Raw genomic sequence first — 21,492 nt, forward strand, 5'->3', positions numbered from 1 at the left:
AGTGGGGCCCGTCCCTTTTTTACAGCCCAGCAATTGGAGCACCAGGCCCGGAGGCAGAGAGAGGACGAATGCCTTTAACTAAGAGTAGGCGGTCCAAGCCTACCTCTCCCCGCCCGCGTGGCTCAGCATCCCCTGGGGCGCATGCGCAATGAGCCCTAGGCACCCCGCCCCGCCCCCAGGGAAGCCCCCCACCCTCCGCTCCGAGCATGCGCCGGCTGCTTGGCGCCAATTGCTGACCCACCACAGGCTACTGGGTCCCCGGGCGGCGCTCGTTCGCTCCCTTCTCGGCTCCGGGATGATTGGCCAGAAGACCCTGTACTCCTTCTTCTCCCCGAGCCCCGCCAGGAAGCGAAGTGTCCGCAGCCCGGAGCCGGCCGACCTGGGGACCGGCGTGGTAGCTGTAGCTGAGGAGAACGGCGATGCAGCGGTGAGGCGCGGCGGAGACCGCTTCAGGGCCCCGGGGCGAGAGGCAGGGATGGGGAAGAAGTCAGGAATGCCATCTGGCCGGGGCGGTGCAGGAGCGCACTGCTAGCTCAGTAAATCAGGGGCCCGAGTTGAATACAGCCTACATGCCTTCAAAACAGCCGCCTCCATCCCTCATCGGCCGCCATGCTGCAGGGCCAGCCAATGGGAATGGGCCTCGGGAACCACAGCGCCAATCGGCATGCAGCTGTCCCGCCCTTCTCAGCCCTCTGTCCAATCAGAGGGGGAGGGAGGCGGGACCCCGGAGGAGGGCTTTTTGCCGCGAAAAGGCCACGTGGGGACGCTTCCCGCGGGTCCCGCAGGGCGGGGCGCCTTAGTGAGTCTCAGGACCCCGCGGGGCTCTCTGAGTACCGACTCCAAAGCTCTGCACTGGCTCCACCCCGAGCCCTGGAGTCAATTGTCTGATTTGGCTCGCACCCGCCTTCGCCATGGGCGTCTGTAGCCGACCGCTGGTGGGTTTGGCCCGGAAGCTGCGGGCCCCGGGGAAGCGGCCTGTGCGGTTCGTGACCGGCCTCTGCGGGGACTCGTTGCAGGACCATCCCACCAAGAAGGCCCGGGTCGGGCAGGAGGAGCCCGACACGCCGCCCTCCTCGCCGCTGAGCCAGGAGCAGCTGGTCCGCATCCAGAGAAACAAGGCCGCAGCGCTGCTCAGACTCGCGGCCCGCAACGTGCCCGTGGGCTTCGGCGAGAGCTGGAGGAAGCCCCTGGGCGCCGAGTTCGGGAAGCCGTATTTCATCAAGGTGAGCCGCACAGCCGCCTTGCCCAGGGGTCCGGGGAGCACTGGCTCTTGGTTGGCTTGGCAGGCCATCTGCGTTTAGAGCACGTTGGGCTTCCACGGCCTCCTGTTTTCCCTCCTGCACTGGGTTTCTACCACGAAGCGGGTGAACTAAAGCCGTGGTGTTCTGAGTGTGCACTTAGGTTGTGAAGGACGGTAAGGTGATGTCATGGGTTTTAAGCCACTTAGTTTGCTCCCCAGGAAAGGTTGGCATAAAACAACCAGACTGATTCCCCGCTCGGCCCTTGGGAAAAAGATGAGAAGTATTGGCATCACTCGGACATGAAAGCCATCAGGCAAAACGACAGTGATCCGTCCCCGAGAAACGGGAGTTGGGGTGATCCGAACTTAAGGCCCTAGTAGGTACAGGGTTTTTTTGTTTTGTTTTAAAGAACTTGGATTTGAACCGTTTCAGGGAGTCAGGTAGCTTGCATGAGAAGTTTTCTTACTGAATTCTTACAGGTTTCCAGTAAGAATCTGATTTTTAAATCTAATTAATCTTTTAAATCAGCTAATGGGATTCGTTGCAGAAGAAAGAAAACGTTACACTGTTTACCCGCCTCCACAACAAGTCTTCACATGGACCCAAACATGTGACATAAAAGATGTAAGTACAATTGTGGGTGAATTTTACTAGGGGCTGGAATCAAATAGTACTTGTTAATTAGAGGCACTGGAGAAAAGCCATATAATCCGTCATTCAGTAGAAATTAATACTAAAGTTATGGGGTTTGGCTGACTATATTTCACCCTATATTTATTTTTTTAATCTTTATTGTGCTACCTTTGCAACAAAAAGGAAAAATATGTACAACAATGTCACTCTTTTATTTATTACTTATTACTACAAATTTATTTCGATGAACCTTTAAAAATTTTTATTTTTATTTTTATATTTTTTTAGTTGCAGATGGACACAATACAGTTATTTATTTGTTTTTATTTTTGTGAGGTGCCGGGGATCAAACCCAGTGCCTCATACATGCTAGGCAAGTGCTCTACCACTGAGCCACAACCCCCGCCCTCACCCCCCAGTTTTTTTTTTTTTTTTTTTCAGTTGTTGAGGGACCTATATTTTATTTGCGGTGCTGAGGATCGAACCCAGCACCTCCCATGTGCTAGGTAGGTGCTCTACCTCAGAGCTACAACCCCAGCCCCTCCATGAGCCTTTAAAAAATCTTGTTAATTGCAGATAATGGGACTGGGAAAGAAGGATCTGTTATGTACAGAAATGCACAAAAGAGGCAAAAAAGAATGAGAGTTATGTTTAGAAGTAGCAGGAATGGGCTGGGGGTATGGCTCAGTGAGAAAGCATTGCTAAGCATGCTGGAGGCTCTCTGGGTTTCTTCCCAGTTGGGAGCAAGGCTGTTCAGCTCAATTAGCCTTCAAGAGTAGGGGGTTGTTGAAATCTTGGTAATTTCCCAACTCCATCTCATGTAATAGTCTTATCTCCCCCCATCCAGCCTTCCTATCAGAACTGACACTGCTAAATTAACTGGTAGAGGAAACAGAACAAGGGGTCAGAGGATAATGCATTGGTTGGACAGTCAGCCTCCCAAAAATTACAGAGTGACTGAATTGCTTTCCTGTGTTTCGTGATGAATCTCTCAGGACTTTGTGTGTCCTACCCAGGTATAGTCTTTGCTGCTGGGGGAATATGGTCGCTACAGGCCACAGCTGTGAGAGCCAGTGTTAGGAAAAGGACTTGATTGGGCTCATTTGAAGTGGAATGCTTGAGTGTGTATTTTCGGTGGTGGGAGACTGACCCAGGGCCAAAGGGGCCACACCACACAGTAACAGTCCATATATATCATGCTGACATTTTGTGGCTAGATCCCCTCCTCCATGTTCTTAAAATATTTGATCTGCAAAATAGTTATATAGTTAACCATTATTGCCCTTCTCCTTTTTGTTTTTTAAATATAAAGTGGCATGTAGTAATTACACATGTTTATGGGGTACAGTGTGACATTTCAATACATGTATACATTGTATAATGAGGAGGTCAAGGTAATTGTATTACCTGAGACATTTATTATTTCTTTGTGTTGGAAACTAGCTATTTTGCAATATTCAATTGTCTACCATAGTTAATCCTACTAGAACTGGAATGTGCTTTGGAACATTAGAAGTTATTCCTTCCTACCAACTGCACCCCAGCCTTACCTCCCCCCGCCAGAGTTAGTACAGCAACACTCCTTGCTTCTGTCTTGAAAACCAGCTTCAGGGGTTTGGGTGTGGTTCAGTGGTAGAGTCCTTGCCTAATATCTGGCTCTGGGTTCTGTCCCCAGCACTGCAAAGAATAAAATAAAACCAGCTGCATCCATCTGTGGTACTTGAACCTTCGTGATTTGGTTTTCCATGTAATACATTCAGTATCTGCTTACTCTGAAGTTTTTTAGGTGTTTTTTTTTTCCTTCCCCATTTAAAAATGGGAGCAGGAATCATGATTTACAAAATATTCATTAAATCCAGTAGAAGTGGAATAGGTGAATAACTGTCTTGATAAGGCAGTCACACCTAACGCTTAGGAAAGTTTCACAATTTATCTCCTAGAGCAAGAATTTTGAATCTAGCTGCTTGGTTTTAAAGTTTAAAAAAAAAAAAGGAAACAGAAACTAAGTCCTATTAAATTCAGTACTAGCCAGTGGTGCGTGCTTGTAATAGGACTGCTTGACAAGTGGGCAAGTTGGAGGCCAGCCTGGGCAACTTAGCAAGACCCAGTCTCAAAAAGGCCTGGGGACATAGTTCAGTGGTAGAGCATTTGTCTAGTTTGTGCAAGTTCCTAGGTTCATCCCCAATACCAAATATTTATAAATATGTACATATTTTTTCAATGCTAGTTTGCTCCCTGTTTGAATATTTTGCCATGTTCTGAACACCAGTGATAATGAAACAGGGAGGCCTCTCAAAATCCATTGGGCTGGCCAGGCTGCTTTATAGGTAAGTGTACTGGGTCAGGGAGATTAGGTAATTTGCCCAGAATCTTCTACATCTAGGACCAGAGTCTCAGAGCCAGAAAGCTTTCCTGCCTGTCCAGCTGCTTCACCATGAAGAATATGCACCAGGGGCAGGAATTGAGAGCTTCCTGGTCATGGGAACATCTGTAGCTGGATTTGAAGGATGTAGAATGCAGAGGAAGGTTCTGAGAGCACCAGGGACAGAAGCAGGAGGAGACAGGCAGGTGCTGCATCCATAAGCCGAGCCAGCCTGCATTTCATCACCTCTGAGTGGGGACCTCATTGCTCTTCCTTGCTTCCTACTGCCTACTCCCATGCCCTTTGACCTGACCTCATTCTCCTGGTTTCTTCCTTTCCAGGCCCTAAAATGCACTCATCCTTTGGTAGTTCCTCGTCATGAATCTGTGCCACTGAGTGTGTCAGTCTGTCTGGACTGCACTGTTGATCTATAATGGAAAACACCAGGAAATGAGCCCACTGCCCATGGGTAGTGACGATATGCTGTACTGATTTGCACACTGCTCAGGTGTGTGGCAGGAGACATGCAGGATAATGAGTGCATTAACCAGTCACATAGACGGTTAAAAATGGTTAATTCTGGAGCTGGGGTGCAGCACAGGGACAAGCACTTGCCCAGTGTGCTGGAAGCCTGGGTTCCTCCCCAGCATTGCAAAAAGAAAGAAGGCCGGCTTGAGGGGGGATAGGGATCGCCACGACTTCCAGCCACTTTGTATGTTCCTGGGTGGCTGTGCTGTTACAGGGCACATTACCTTTTTGTTTTGTTTTTTGTTTTTTTTTTGTTTTTTTTTGAGGTACCTTAAATTGAACCCAGGGGTGCTTAATGACGTACCCAGCCCCCTTATTTTTTATTTTGAGACAGAGTGTCACTAAATTGCTGAGACTGGCCTCAAACTTGGAGTCTTCCTGCCTCAGCCTCCTGAGTTGCTGGGGTTACAGCTCCATTGTACTCAGTTCTACTCTGTAATTTGAAAAGTGAAAAGAATAAATGCAAAACTGACCCCAATTTGAACATTTGTGTCAGAGAAGGGGCGGGGCAGGGCAGCATTTCAGAGTGTTTGACAGATGACTTGTTAATTGGACATAACGGTGACCCGTGGATCCTCCCTTGGGCTTCTTAATTGGGCCAGGAACAGGGTTTTGCTTTTCACTGTTGTGTCTTCCCATGACCAGTCAGCCACATGTTCACTTAGACCACAACAGTATTATGGTTCAATTCTTTGCCATCTGGTGTTTACAGGTGAAGGTTGTCATCCTGGGACAAGATCCTTATCATGGACCCAATCAAGCTCATGGGCTCTGCTTTAGCGTCCAAAGACCTGTTCCACCTCCGCCCAGGTACAGTTGCTTTGCAGATGGCAATGGTCTAGTCATAATTGATTTTGGATGTGTACGTTGTAAATTACAGGCAGTGGTATTGGGGGGACTTTCACTAGCCTCTGGAGGAGGATTTCTCAACCTGGCACTATTGACATTGGACTAGGTCATTCTTTGTTTTGGAATTGGAGTTGTCCTGTGTGCTATTAAAGTTATATGGGGGTCAGAGCACCCCTGGTTAAAAACCACTGCCTTGGAATATTTATATAAAACAGATAAAAGGGATATAAAACTGTAAGCATCCGTGGGGAAGGTGGGTTGTAACTGCTGGGTGATTTACTTGGATCTTTTCAAGGTATTACTCTGTTCCGTATATCCAAATACAGACCAAAGTAAAGGTCTTTGTCAGATTTACCCGTCAGGACTGCAGGTGTTTATCTTGTTAATTGGTGCCCTGGTTTCCGTTGTCCCTTCCAGGGGCTGGCTTTAAACCTATAGCTTTTTCACATGTTGTCTTGGAATCACTGAACTTTCAGGATTCCGCTTAAGATCCTGTTTTTGTTTTTCTTCCTTCTTTCTTTCAGTTTGGAAAACATTTATAAAGAGCTGTCTACAGACATAGATGGTTTTGTTCATCCTGGCCATGGAGATCTATCAGGATGGGCCAAACAAGGTAAGACAACCCCTGCTAGATACATTTTGGATTGATGTTAACAGTCATCATTTTATTCTGCTCTTTACAGTTTTAAAAGGTCATCATAAAGTACTAAATGTCTAGTTTTGCTGGGTGCAAGTGGCACATGCCTATAATCCCAGCTACTCGGAAAGCTGAGGCAGGAGGATTGTTATGTTTGAGGCCAGCTTCAGCAACTTGGCAAAATTCTATCTAAAAATAAAAAATAGAAAGGGCTGGGGGTGCAGCTTAGTGTGGAGTGCCCTGAAGATCAATGATCTGAAGTACTGGAGGGTGAAATGATTAGTTTATATGAGTAAAAGTACTTTCTTAGGATATGTCTTTTGTTCTGCAGCCAGTTTTTAAAAATAATTTGAAGCATAATATTTTAAGTTTATCCAGTTCACCTAATTGAGCATTCAGAAAGTGGCTCTGCTCATATTGATAGGAGCTGTGTGTCTAGTGCCTATTTTGAGACTTCTTTTTTTAAATAAATTGTCCACAACCAGGATGAAAAAAGAATGTTTATTCTTAATTTCTTGAAGTCTGTTTTTGTTTAAGTGGAATGTTTGGCCTGTTTTCTTATTTGGGGTTATTTAGTATCACATAGGGTACTTAAAAGACATTCTGCTGGCAGGTAACCCATGTTCACCGCTGTAAACTGGAAGATGCCAAAAGGGCAGAGATGACAATAGAGTGGCCTCTAGTCTCACCAGAGCCCACCCTGGCCATGTCATAAGGCTTTCCTCATAACCTAGGGTCATTCCGCAGTGCACATGGTTCATCGTGCGTCTGACCCTCTTGTGGTATCTGCTGCTGCGGCTGAGCCTCCTCCTCACCTGCTCCTGTGGTCTGTGTTCCTAGGTGTCCTCCTGCTCAACGCCGTGCTCACTGTCCGGGCCCATCAAGCCAATTCCCACAAGGAGAGGGGTTGGGAGGAGTTCACCGACGCAGTCGTGTCCTGGCTGAATCAGAACTTGAACGGCCTTGTCTTCCTGCTCTGGGGCTCATACGCACAGAAGAAGGGCAGTGCCATCGACAGGGTATGGGTGTTTATGCTCTAGGCAGTTTAGAGAATTCTAGGAATCCCTGCCAGTCAATGTTAGGAAATGACTGTCCTGGGTTTCCCTTTGAGAACTGAGGGGCATCTGTCCACACACATGGTGAGCTGTGAAGTGGGAAAGGCAGCCGGCCAGCTTCGGTTTCCTGCAGTTAGTGGTACAGGCTCGGCACGCCCTGTGCACAGAGGACACAAAGGTCCTTGGCATTACTCCTTTAGCACGTGGTGCCTTGCCTGGTGAATGAGGCAAGTGTCCTGCTTCCAAGAAATTGGGAGCATGTAGGAAACATGAGGAATTCCACTAATCACACACCCAGTTTCCCCTGCACATGGTGTCAGTGTCGTCACTACCTGAGGTCTAATTGGAACGTCCAGCACAACCAAACCAGCTCTTTGTACTGCCTTTGCCGCATCCTCTCCAGTTTGCTACCTCTTTGTCCTTCCCCGTGTACCTAGCACACCTGGGTACCTGGTTGCTGAGTTTAACCTGGAAGTCATCCTTGAGTCCTCTTTCCCCTTAAATCCTGTCTGTCTGTGAATCTGATCAACTCTGCCCCTAAAACGTCTCTGTCCTCCTGCTTCTCACAGTTGCCCTGCTCCCCACTGGCATGAGCTATCAGCTTCTCTGCAGTACAGCTGTGGTAGAGGAGAGGTGAGGGTGTTGGGTGGAAAGCAGAGGAGGGTTTGGGGCGGGAGGGGGAGGAGTGGAAGAGTGCTGGGTGGGAGGATTCTGGGGTGAGTGCTTCAGCAAAGGAGGTCAGGGCCTACGCGGGAACCCAACGGTGGTATCTGGGCTTCAGAAAAGTGCAGTGGTAGTGAACTGAGCCATGCTTTGAGTTTGTCCCACAGAGCTCTGGTTTATGTCCCCGCATCTGTGGAGCAGCCCACCGTCACTAGGCACAGCCCCTGCAGTCTGTGGGCCAGTGGGTGCGTTAGGGCTCAGCCAAGGATGGAGCTCAAGCCTGCAGACCTCACTCATAAGTCATTGCCTATCTTTTCTCTTTAGTGGAGCTTTGTCTTTATTTTTTAATAGAGTTTTTCAAAGGTTTAGTAAATTCTCATGATTGACAACAAGTGCAGTTATGTGATGGACAGCCTCCCTCCCTCCCTCCTGTTCTGTCCACTTACTCCCTCCACCTTGCGTGGCTAAGCACTGGTGTTTAGTTTCTGATATATTTTTCTGGAGTCCTCATGCATATATAAGCAAATAATAGCCAAGCATGTAAGTCAGATCAAAAAGCTTTTTTGTCCAAAAAGTTTGTGTGAATACGTAACATATTTTCAGAGTTTGGGGAAGGGGGGTTGGTTGGTTGGTTGGTTTGTTTGTTTAGGGGTACTGGGATTAAAACCAGGAACACTCTGAGTACATCCCCAATTTCTTTTTAAAGTTTTTTTATTTTGAAAAAGTTTCCCAATCTGGCTTTGAACTTGCCATCCTGAGTTTCTGGGATTATAGGCCTGTGCCACTGTGCCTGGATTAGGGATTTTTCTAACTGGAATCTTGGAGGGGGAAAAAAAATCTAACCTAAGATTAAATCTTGCATGGATTGCTAAGGTCTTTTTTTTTTTTTTTTTTTTTTTTTTTTAACTTGGTATAGACCTTTATTTATTTATGTGTGGTGCTAAGAATTGAACCCAGTGCCTCACACATGCCAGGCAAGTGCGCTACTGATCAGTCCCAGCCCAAAATCTTGTTTTATAAGTAAAGAAGTATACATGGGAGTAATTACTCTTTACCTTAAGGAGGCAGTGAGTGGCTGCTATAGCTCTTACTGTGTTGGTAATCTGTGTTATCTATAAGCATGGTTTGGTCTGGAAGTAAACTGTTACCTAGCTCCAAGGCCAAGTCTCCTGAGTGTTAGATTGTCTAGTGCCCCCTCATTAGTGTCCTGGAAACACATCAAATTCAGCCTTGTTCACATTAAATTCTTCTCTCTCCTCCTTAAACTTGCTCCTCTGTACTCTCCAACAATAGAAAGTGCCACTATTTGCCTAGTTGTCCAGCCAGAAATCTGGCACTTACCCTGGCACCTACCTGCCTCCTCCTCTTCCCCCCTCTTCCCCTTCATGTGAAATCAGTCATGTCTGCGTTCTTCTCTCTGCTGTTTCACATCTGTTCCCTTCTGAACACCTCTGCCCTGAATTGGCCCTCATCTGATCTTACCTGGAGATTCAGAAGCTTACTCTAGAGAAGGCCTTGGCGCAGGCTGACCAGCTGGGTGGGAGATGGCCTCCAGCAAGCCTTACTTCCGACTCCCCGATTTCCCCTCTGAGCTCCAGGCTGACTGGCCACCTGCACCTTTCCCCGTGCCCCACTTCTTGCAGTTCTTGGCACAGACTGTTTCCTCTGCCCAAACTGGAAGTCTTTGCTTTCCTGGGAGGTGAACTAGATGGTCTTTCAGAGCTCCGTGTAGCTGACTTTACAGGGGCCTGTAGGGCTGCCGGTGTGGTGAGCTCTGACGTGCCTTCTCCTGACAGCCACCCATGTTCACTCATTTGATCCTCACAGTGGCCTCCCCCTAGGTGAGGTGTAGCTGTCACTTAGCTTACAGATGAAGCTGAAGTGCAGCTTGGTGTTGTGGCCATTCGCGTGGTCACAGCGGCCAAGGGATAGAGCTGGTCTTGGACCCAGGCAGTCGTCCCAGGCTCTGCTCCTGGCCGTGCTGGGCTCCTTCCCTGTAGTTGTCCCCCACATGCACACCAAGCAGGGATATTTATTGTGAAAGACCACAGCTTGTTAATTTTTACCTAAAATGCAGAAAAGAATTGAGAGGAAAGCAAAAATAGTCCATAGTCTCCCTGTTCCAGATAACTTCAATTGAAATCTTAAAAATCAAGTATTCCACCTTGAATGCCTTTCACCATTTCCTCTAAAGGAATACTATAGTGTCTTGGGTATTTTTCCAAAAAAATTCTTTGTATTGCTAGAGATCAAACCCAGGGCTCATGCATCTAGGCAAGCACCTTACCACTGAGCAACGCCCCCAGCCCTCAAGGAAAAAAAAAACAAAACTGAAAATGCATTTATTACTTTACATTGCTTGTTTCCACCTGATAAATTTTAGGGGTCTTGGGCCAGGGGTATAGTTCAGTACAAGATGTGTGGTTAGCTCTGGATTGCCAGTGCCACATTTAAATTTTTTTGTTTTTTGATGTCCTCCCATATCAGTACACATAGGTTAGTCCAGTTTTGTTTTGGTGGGCTTTTGTTTTTGCTTTGGCACTAAAGACTGAACCCAGGGCCGCTTGGTCCCTTAACACTTGAACACTGGACTTACATGAAGCTGCAGCCGGCTTTAGACTTAGATCTAAGCTGTGCTATGGTTAGTCTCAATCTCTGCACATCTGTGTGGGTGTCATAGCATCCTTTAGGAAATGCAATCTAAATGCAATTATAGCCGAGGAATTTCTAGATAATATATGGGCACTTGAAAATGGCATAGATAAGCCAGGTGCTGGGTGCAAGTGGCACATGCCTGTAATCCCAGCAGCTCGGGAGGCTGAGACAGGAGGATCACAAATTCAAAGCCAGCCTCAGCAAAAACGAGACACTAAGCAACTCAGTGAGATGCTGTCTCTAAAATATAAAATAGGGCTGGGGATGCAGTTCAGTGACTGAGTGCCCCTGAGTTCAATCCCTGGTACTCCCCCTGCCCCCAAAAGGCATAGATATTGCCAAATTGAAGGCCGAGATGGATCCCCTGCACCACCTAGAAAAGGTAGTCCTGTAAAAGTGATGAACAGGTGAGCCCTGCTCTAATAGGAAGGAAGACACCTTTGGGAGGTGGGAATTGCATGGCTGTCTCGAAGTATGTTGTAGTCTTTTGTGAAAGTCCCCAGTCTGCCACTTTTTTTTTCTTTTTCAGAAGCGGCACCATGTACTGCAGACTGCTCATCCCTCCCCGCTGTCCGTTTATAGAGGGTTCTTTGGGTGTAGACATTTTTCTAAAGCTAATGAGCTGCTGCAGAAATCCGGCAAGAAACCCATCGACTGGAAGGAGCTGTGACCTTGCACTGAGAGGGGGTCTCTTCTTCTCTGGGGGTGGTTTTTGAGAAGCTGCTGTTGAAGTATTCGTCAATTGTGAAGTCATTGAAAATTTCCTTATTCTTAAGTGCCTTGCCTAAGAGGAGAGAGCTTCCATTCAACAGCAGAGAGCCAGGCTGCCCAGCCAGGGACAGCAGAGATACAGCACTGTGACCTTTTCTGTATTTGAACCCTCCTGGCACAGTAAGATGAGGCCCAAGGACGGCAAAGGTGGCTCTGCCTGAAATAAGCACACTTCTCTCAAGACCAGTGAGGTCAGGTTCTGGGTCCTGTCCAGCCTCTTACCTCTTTGGTTCAAAATGGGAGAGATGCACCTTTTGGGGGCGGCTGTGTTTGGTCTTGCTGCTAGCATTTTTAGCTGATAGGTTAGACTTTAGGTTACAAGGTATTTGGTGGCTTGGCTTAGAAAAGCCCCTTAAATCTTTAGGAGAATCTTCAGGCCATTTCCTAGAAGAATCTGGAGGACCTTTTGCAAGCTTCTAGGAATCTGTCCCAAAAGCTAAGGATCAGAGTTTCCTGATTATAGTAAAGGCAAGGATCCCTGAGGATCACACCCTCGGTGTGAGCCTCAGACTGGATGAAGAAGCCTTGGGCTCTGTTTTTGTTGCATGGAATGAAGGTGAAGTTGAACAGAGAAGAAGGTTCTGTTTTGTTTTCATGCTGGGTGGGAGACTTTCTCCTAGGGTCATCAGTTGAGGTGTTTTAAGGAGGGACAGATTGCCAGATTCTATTTTTATGGACTTGGATTTTTTTTGCATCACTGGAGATTTTTACATTTTTGTAAGATACTCAGATACATTTTTTTTTTTTTCTTTTTAAAGACAGTGGTTTTTGCTGTTAGCTGGGTTAAAGAGTTGACCCTTACAAATTTGGTAATAAAAGATCTAACCCATTGAAGTTTTGCTTCCTGTCCCCTCTTTTCTTTGGCATGTGTATAAGCCCTCGGGCTGCCTTGTCCTTTGTACTAAGGGACCCCCCCCCCCCCCCTGCTTGTTACCATGGCAACCATTGTCTGCAGGAATGGCCAGGCCTTGCCCTTCCTCCTTCCACCCTGAATGGAGCCATCCACTTGGCCAGCAGGCCTAGTGTTGTGGGACAGGCCCTCCAGGGAGGTTCTGGGGGTCCTGGGTGCCGTCTGTCTTGCCCAATCTTCCCTCTGAATCTGTCATATGTGACCCATTGGTCTGTTGGCACTTGGCCCTCATCACTGGTAGGCTGGAGGAAGAAGGTGGGATTCCCTGGCTGTCTGACAAGAAAGCAGAATATGGGGCTGAGGTGTAGCTCGGGGCTTGCTATGTGCTTGGCCTGCAGGCCTAGGCCCTGATGAAAAGCGCCTCAGGTGAAAACCGAGACCAGCAGAGGCTTTTCCCAGGAGGGCAAGGATATGGAGACAGACCTTGGCTTTGCCCAGATACGTTGCTTTCTCTGGGTTACCAGAGTTTCCTTATCTATGAAAAAAAGGGCTCAGGATTCCACTGTTCTGTGAGCAGCACAGACTTCTCAAGTGTAATAGATGCCTTTTCAGTTGGGCCTCTGGTCACTTTGGGGTCTCCCAAAAGCATTGCAAGGGATCAGTGAGTGGATCCTCCCTCCCAGTAGGAGCCACTGCTGTACAAAAATTAAAGAAGCAAACAATTTGGTGTTTTTAACACCTTCTGGTGTGGCAGCCAGCTTCAGGAGGCTGAGGCAGGAGGATCACAACCTCAGCATTGTGCGATCCTCAGCAACTTAGCAAGACCCTGTTTCCAAATATAAGGACTAGGGGTGGCATGGGAATGTAGCTCTGTGGTAAAGCATCTTGGATTCAAGCCCCAATACCAAACCAGCAACAATAAAACTTTAACACAGTGAAGCTGTAAATGGAAAAGAAAACGTTAAAGGGCCTATGATTCCCCCCAGAAAAAAATACAAGTTGACTATTGATTATCTAGTGGTACTGAGGGTTGAACCTGGCTACTCTGTCACTGATTTATACCCCTGGCCCCTTTTATATTTTTGAGACAGGGTCTCAGTTACCCAGGCTGACCTTGATGTTGCAGTTGTGTCTCAGCCTCCCAGGCTGCTGGAATTACAGGTGTGTGCCACTGTTCCCAGCTCCTCATCACATTGTTTTTCCAGTGCTCAATATATAAAAATGAATAGAAGACAGTGGGCTTTTCAGGCTGGCTTGGCACACTGACGTTTGAGGTACTGAACATTTCAGGTTTCACAGTCGCCTAGTCTCTGCAAACTGCTTGACTATCATAGACAAAGCAGCTAAGCACAAAATGTCAACGAAGAGGTGAGGTGTGTTTCAGTAAAACTTTTATAGACACTGAAATTTGTTCTTAGCATGTTTTTCACGTATCTATAGATAGCTTTTGATTTTTTTTCCCCCTCCAAACATTTAACAAATGTAAAAACAGCTTCTAGCTTGGGAGCCCTAGTTTGCAGGCCCTTTGAGCTCCCAAGTTGGACAGGGTGGGAGCAAGCGGAAGCCACAGCTATATCCGCCCAAGAGAGGGCAGGGTTTGAGCTGTGTCCAGACCAGGAAGAGAAAGGAGCATTCTGCATGAAGGAGCCGGCCCCGTGTGCCGTGAGGATCTGGAGAGTCCCACGTGGCACGATGTGGGACGCACAGGAGAACCTGGACGGAATGTTGCCGTCTCCCTTCACTCCTTAGAGAGTGGCTGCCAGTGGTCCTGCTTCCTGGCTTTGGGAATTGCCAACCCAAGGAAGTTGGTTATTATGCAAATGTCATACTGGGAACCCCAAGTTATAAATTAATTGTGTGAAAGTTCACTACGTCGTTTTGATCTGGATCCATAGGGGGCAAAGTCGGGGACTGAATCGTTGATAAGTTTTTTGTTTTTTTTTAATGGCCTAGATAATATATTTTCTCTTGCTTAGAATTCACTCACTATTGCTTCAGTTTGCTCCTGGGATAAAATTCTTGGGGTTTTCAGTGGAGAAGTGAACTTTTGATGTAGATGCAGCTTTTCGTCACGTCAAACCTCCCAGATGTGTGAGGAAGAACAGGTAGGAGGGTGCTGGGCTACTTTGGAGGGGCCTTAAGGTGGACTGGAGCATCTCCCTGCTGGAGGTGGCCTTGTTTTCTCTGAGAGTCTACCTAACCCTTAATGTTCCCTTGTAGATAATCTGGGTTGGAACCTTTTCTTTTTGATGCTGCAGTGGAACCCAGGGCCTCAGGACCTACGGGCAGGCATTCTACCGAAGCTATACACCCCCAACTCTAGTTTTTTAAATTGTTATTTTTTGTGGTACTGGAGGTTGAACCCAGGGGCACTCTACCACTGAGCTGTATCCATAGTCCTTTTTTATTTTGAGATGGGATCTTTTAAATTTATGAGGGTGGCCTCAAACTCAAAATCCTCCTGCCTGGGCCTCCTGGTGGCATGTGCCACCATGCCGGTGCTCTGCTCTAAATTTTCAGTTTTGAAGTGTGTGTGGAACTGTGAGTACTGGTAAGTGGGCCAGCCAGGAAATACTACTTTGCTTCTCACTTGCATATTTCCTCTGTGCCTTTGTCTCTCCTGTTAGTGGTATTTGGCGTAGGAGGAAGGGAGGCTTCAAACAAGTACTCAGTTCTCCTCAAACTTAGGAGAATTTAAAAAAAAAGCAAAGATGAATTCAAGGCTCAGGGTATAACTGAGTGTGGAGTCCCTGGCTAGCATGTACACAGCCCAGGGTTCCTCCCACACTGCGGAAATGAGGCTTAGGCAGACCCCATCATTATTATCTGTGGGGACAGACACCTCATTTTTATCAAGTGTCTGGTTTGCAGCAGGACTGGCATCTTTTTCCCAAATGCCATTTCCTTGGCCTGTGGTCACTTACTGAGTTTTGTTGTTTCAGCAAATAACTTGATGTACATGACTTTTCAAATCTAGGACGTTTGAAGAGATCTGTTTCTTGTGTTTGAATATGAGTAACTTTGGTTCCAAGCCTTCCATGTGTGTTCTCCAAAACATCTGTCTTGGTGTCAAGGGAGAGTACCCACTCCAGGGCTCTCTGTGTGCCTAGGTGTTTTTTTTTTTTTTTTTAAACTGGCGATTGAACACAGAGGCACTTTACCACTGAGTCACATCCCCAGCCCTTCTTATTTTTTATTTTGAAACAGGGTCTTGCTAAGTTGAGGGCTCAGCCTCCCAGGCTACTGGGATTTACAGGCACCACTGCACCCAGATAGTATTTTCAAAAGTGATGAATTCACTAGAAAGATTAAATGCCCATCATGAGCAAGCCACTGTGTTAAGAGCTCAATGTTTATCACGTCATTTTTTCTCAACTACATAATGAAGTAATTAATGAGAACACAGAGGCTCAAAGTCAGGGATAACCAAAGAAGGATTTGAACTCACTTCAGCCTGATTTCAGAGCCTAATCATCTTGCCACTATCCATATCCTTCCTAGATCATAATTGTTTGTGGAGTCATTGGGAGGCTTCTCTTGTTGGTGGTGTTGTTGGTGGTTTGCTGTGGTGGTTGCAATTCCGGGCATGGAACCCAGGCCTTACCCAAGCTAGGCAAGTGCTGTACCCCTGAGCTCCACCCTCGGCGTGGGAAGAAATTTTTTTAATGTAATTTTTAAAAATTCCCTTGAGTTACAGATGGCTTTCCCAGGAAGTGGGTGTAAGTGGTGCCTCTTTCAGGGGATTGCATGAAGCTGTCTTAATAAATAGTCTAAGGGCTGGACTGTACTTGGTTGGTTAGAGCATTTGCCTAGCACTTGTGAGGCACTTGATTTGGTCCTCAGTACCACGTAAAGGTATTGTGTCTGTCTACAACTGAAAAAACAACATTTAAAAAATGAAAATAAATAAATAGCCTAAGAATGAGCACCAGGCTACCCCTCCCGAGACCTTAGGGCGGGCAGGCCATGCTGAGCCCTGGGCCTGCTGTGTTAGCCCCAGGTCCTGCAGTGAGCACTTGCTGCTCGTGGGGTTTGGCCGAAGATCCTGAGGCTCTGTAGCAGGCATGAAGTCCTCTTTCTGCTCCCAAGTTCACTGGAGAAAATCCCTAGAAGCCCAATATTCAATGACTTCTTTATCAAAAAAATAAGTCCACAGTGAAATCGCTCAGGCGACTGCCCCTGCCTGGCAGCTCTTGCTGGCTTCCCTACTTGCTGTTCAGTCTGGCGCTTCTCTGCTCATGGAAGGGGCTGCTGAGTGCCCTCCCTCCCTGTGTGGAGCACAGTGCTCTCCTGTGCGGCCTGCTCAGGTTTGAGCCTGGAGCTGACCTTTGTCCCACATGCCTCAACACTGAACTTCAGCCTGTGCTGAATTCCTCTGCTCAGCCCCAGCAAGAGCCAGCAGACCCCGAATGGGAGGGAGTGTTTTTTGGTTTGGTTTGGTTTCAGTCTCTCCGTCCCCAAAACCAGAAACGTCTCATTCAGTGGCGTGATTTTGGAGGGTTTTGCCAAATCTTTCAGGGAGAGGAGCCAGAGGATCTTTAAAGGGAACTGCCTTCCCCATTCAGGCTTGTCTCCGTGAGCTTGTTTTCTCACACGCCCAGCAGCCTGTGGACAGCATGTCTCGGGAGGGCCAAGATGACTTTCGTTCCTGTTGCTTATGACAGCTTGGACCTGAGATGCCTCATGGTGAGAGCGCCATGAATCATGAAGTAAAGCAAGTTACAGGATGTAGAGGTGGAAAGCAGAGCCCTCCCTGGAGTGGCCAGTGTGGGATTGTTTTCCTCCTGCCCAGGCTGTTGCTGCCATTCAGTACCTTGAAGGTTAAGTGCTCCAGGGATATTTTTAAACAGCAGGGGCCAGCTAATCTAAAAGTGACATTTAAAGTCACACAGTGAGCAGCCGGCAGGCTTAGATTCAGGCCCTTAGCAAACAAGGGACTTGGAAAATGTCACCCTGAACACACAGTTGAGAGGACATGGGAAAAGAAAGGCTGAAGAGCTAAAGTGGTAAGTCAGCCCCTCCCTCCCTGGGATCAGCAATCAGCCTGTGTCTAAGGGACCAGGAACTGAATGTAGCCTGAGAGCAGCCCCAGTATAAAAGTGGGCACTTGGGGTTCCTAGGAGACCCGCTCTGTTTGAGGGATGCTGCCCAGAAAACCTTGGGACACAAAGCAGACAAAAGAGAAGGGCCTTGTGTGGCTTCTGTAACTAGGTTGCTGGGGAGCCACCCAAGTACGTGCCCCTTGATCTCCACAGTTCATTTAAATGAAGTTCTGTGATTTAAATTTTTTTTTCAAAACTCCTGTCTTAAGAGAAAGTATGTTTCTTACAGCTGTCCCCTGTCTCAAACTGGCTCATTTTTAAAAAAGCAGACTGTAGCTGCTTGCATTGGCACACCCCTATAATCCCAGCAGCTCCGGAGGCTGAGGCAGGAGGATCTCAACTTCAAAGCCAGCCTCGGCAACTTTGCAAGGTCATGAGCATCTTGGTGAGACCCTGTCTCAAAATAAAAAGGGCTGGGGAAGTGGCTCAGTGGTAAAGTACCTCTGGGACCAATCAGTTCCCAGTACCAAAAAAAAAAAAATTTTTTTTTAAAAGACCCTAAGAGTAAAGCATCTATAGCACTCCTTTGCTACTAGGAAGACAAGATTTTCTTTTAATTTTTAAAAAATGCATTGTAAAGTGACAAGAGTCTAAAACAGGAATAGTCAAATGAGCTGTCTTGCCTATGGCTCCCATGTAATCCCAAGAGATACTGAGCAGAATTTGCTATAAATTCCCCACATTTTGTTCTATGCCCTCACATGGTATGCTATATAGCTTTCAGTTTTGTTGTTGTTATTATTGTTATCATTAAATATAAATGGGCTTCCATGTAGGTAGGGTGACCAGCATCCCAATTTGTCCATTATTGAGGGGAACTCCTGGGACTCAGGGCTTTAAAAACAGACAGGTTTTAGAAGTTGCTCTTTTCCATCTAACTGCAAATACGAATTATTTACAGAACCTGATGTCTTTTTTTTTTTTTTTTTTGTAGTTGTAGATAGACAGCAGCCCTTTATTTTATTTGTATGTGGTGCTAAGGATCAAACTCAGTGCCTTACACATGCTAGGCAGACGGTCTGCCATTGAGCTACACTCCAGCCCCAAGACCTGGTTTCTTTCCTGATGTCTCCAAGTTTTCAATGGAAAGACCCATCCAATCTGGAATCACATAGGGACTAGAGATGCAAATGTCCCCAATCTGACTTTCTTTGAGAAGCTCTGGGAGGGTACTTTAAATTTGTGCAAAGGCATTTTTATCTGTTCCTGCTCAGAGGTTGAGTAAACTGCCTTGTATTTTTATCACCTTTAGGTCCTAGACCAAAATTAGAAAGTTGCATTACGTGAGCTTCTCAGGCTGCTGGGGTTAGGGGAGGTTTCTTTTGAATGGAAGTTTCCTCCAAGTTTACCCCGCGTGATACTTTGGGATACCTAGTTCTAAAGCTTCCTCTGAATGTTGAGCCAGGGGCTCCTCACTTCAGAGGTGACTTTTCTGTACCCAGAGAACCCTGGATGCTGTCAGAAATCTTGCATTTGGTCTGAAAAAGTACATTCCATGTTTATTTCACACTCTGTTCTCACAGAGGTGTTTGCTATAATAATAGTAAACTTCATATCTAGAGGAAGAGTTTTCTAGGCAGATGGGCAAGATTCATTTATTCTAGGAATCAGGGGTTCTTCATACCGAGAGGCCAGGCAGAACATAGCTGGAAAACGGAGGTCTTGATTACTGGGTAGCGGTAGGTGCCGGGTGTTTCATTATTCTGATGAAATCCAGGTGTTTTCTGCTCCATTCCATGGCCAGAAACAAAGATTCAGAGGGTTTCCATGATAAGCTCGGGGCAATCAGATGACAAATGGCAGAGCCCCACCCAGGTCTACTCTGCTCCTGAAGTCCTTAGCCCCATACCTGGGTTGGGTCCTCAAGAACAACTGCACTTAGAAATGGTCCCTTATTTATTTTTTTACTTAATTTATTTATTGTTGTGCTGGAGATGGAACCCGGGGTCTCCCACCCACCAGGCGAGCACTCTGCCACTGAGCTCCATCTCCAGGCTTTTTATTTTGAGCCAGATCTCACTAAGTCACCTGACCTTGTGCTTGTGATCCTCCTGTCTCAGCTTCTGGAGTAGCTGGGGTTTCAGACGTGTGCCACCACACACTACTGCCTACCTTTTAAAGTCAAACTGATTTCCGAATCAGTGATAGAAAGGGAACTCTGACACCTTTTCCTTTTTCTTTGGAAGTCGGCAGTTGCAGGCTCAAGTCGTAGCTGGAATAATCAGTTGTGGGAAGCAGCCTTCACCTGATCTGGAACCTTCTCCCCACTCTGTTGGAAGGAAGGCTGGTCTCTTATCTCCACCTCCCAGCAGAGGGGGCCTCTGGAGCCGCCCTGTTGTGGAACAGGGGCTCTGACCAACCCACACGGGGATCCAGACCTTCCCTATGCCACTGTACTGTGTGATTCTACAAGATGTGACAGAAATGTTTTTTTGACAGAGGTGGGGACCATCTTTCAGGACTGACCCATGCCACTCCAGGGGGACATTAAGCCCCCAGCGCCTTCCTCACTCCTTGCACCATCTGGGGGCTGGTGAGGACTGGACAAAGGCCACAGGCTGGAGCTCTTGAGCAGGGCTTGGGTGGGTGAGTGGGTGAGTGAGTGGCGCTCGACTCCGGGTGCTGGAGGGTGCTGGAGGAGTCCGCCAGGGAGAAGAAGCTGGAGTGACTCAGATCTGCCACAGCCTGTGGCACTTGATCTCAGAAAACGTTGACAAGAACACGTGCACATGCCATCGCAGCCCCAGCTCTGCCGCTTCACCTCGATGTGACCCTGTCCAGCAGACGCCCCCTCTGGGCCTTGTGTCCTCATTTGTAAAGTGAGAGCACACACATCAGAGTTCTTGTGGCCATTCAAAGGGACAGCATAAAGAGCACAGCCCAGGACTCACGTGTAGCAAGAGTGCGACAAACATTGGCTTTTATTATTATTCAACAGGCTTTTGCTTGTCCAGGGCCTGCTCAGTGCCTCCGTGGGAATGCGCTGCCTTTTCAGGAACCCTCTTTTCAGAGTTGTTTTTCGAATGCCAGCTTGCTAGAAATGGGGCAAGAGGGAATCAGGAGTTGGTGACACACCTGGGCCCATCTGGCCTTATTTGTTTTTTGGTACTGGGGATTTAGCCCAGGGGCACTTTACTGCTGAGCTATATCCCCAGCCCTTTTTTGTGTTTTATTTTGAGACAGGGTCTCACTAAATTGCTTAGGGCCTTGCCAAGTTGCTAAGGCTGGACTTGAACTTGCGATGCTCCAGATTCGGCCTTTCAAGTCTCTGGGACTACAGGAGAGCACCACTCACCCGGCCCATCTGGGTTTCAAGCCCTGTCTAGTCTCACTGAGCTCACCTTCCTGTTGGGGAGTCTGGTATATTGTGACAGTGACCCACAAGACTACCTGTGATAAGTCCTAGGAGGTAGAGACCAAGGAGCCATGAGCCCAGTGCCACACCTTGACATTCACGCCCGTGGGGACTCCATGGGAGGGAGGATCCTCCAGGAGGGCGATGGGCTGGGCACCCGACACGCCCAGCTAGAGTCAGCATCCAACAAGCCCATGCTGCCCCTTCTGTGTTCCAAGAGCCTACCCCTGCCCTCAGGAAGCCTGCAGTCCACGGTGGAGATCATTGAGTGCATTGAAGCCATGGTCACGTCGGCCTTGATGAGTGGCAGGAAGAAAAGGGACATGTCATTGGGAATAAGACAGACTGTGGAGGGTCAGGACAGGTCTGGACTGGCAACATGGATGCCAAAGACAGTAAAAAGAGCAAGAGACAACAGATAAGGGTGTGGAGAGGGGACGGCCAGAGAGGGAAGAATATTCCGGAACATTCCAGGCAGCATGTGCAGAGGGATTTGGAGGCCCCAAATGACCAGGGCCCTGTGGACCGTGGGAAGCAACACAATGAGAAACCATTGAAAAGCTGAAATTCAGTTGCTGCATCCTGTCAGGGCGGCTGGGTACCTTTAACCCCAAGTTCCCTTTTCAGTAAGGGACTGGTACTTCCACGGAATTGGTCTCACAGGGTGACACGAGATAACAACCCTAACCCTAAGACAGAGCCCAGCGCAGTGAGAACCAGGACGTATTAGCTACTTGTGTTCACGGTTAGCTCTGTGGGCAGGATGCCGGGCATTCCATTTTAGGAGGTGT

At 47.6% G+C, this 21,492-nt stretch overlaps 1 protein-coding gene across 1 annotated transcript; it reads left to right on the forward strand.

Annotated features, from left to right (window-relative positions):
• The first annotated feature begins 209 nt into the window (after positions 1 to 209).
• Ung (uracil DNA glycosylase) lies at positions 210 to 12,228 on the forward strand. The gene is made up of 7 exons (XM_015500269.2): positions 210 to 427; positions 1,017 to 1,223; positions 1,770 to 1,865; positions 5,477 to 5,574; positions 6,138 to 6,226; positions 7,091 to 7,269; positions 11,153 to 12,228. The coding sequence occupies exons 1-7, from the start codon at positions 296 to 298 to the stop codon at positions 11,291 to 11,293; spliced, it is 942 nt and encodes a 313-aa protein (XP_015355755.1). The 5' UTR covers positions 210 to 295; the 3' UTR covers positions 11,294 to 12,228.
• The last annotated feature ends 9,264 nt before the right edge of the window (positions 12,229 to 21,492 follow it).

Source organism: Marmota marmota, unplaced genomic scaffold (assembly GCF_001458135.2).
Source record: "Marmota marmota marmota unplaced genomic scaffold, marMar, whole genome shotgun sequence".
NCBI classification, from domain to species: Eukaryota; Metazoa; Chordata; class Mammalia; order Rodentia; family Sciuridae; genus Marmota; species Marmota marmota.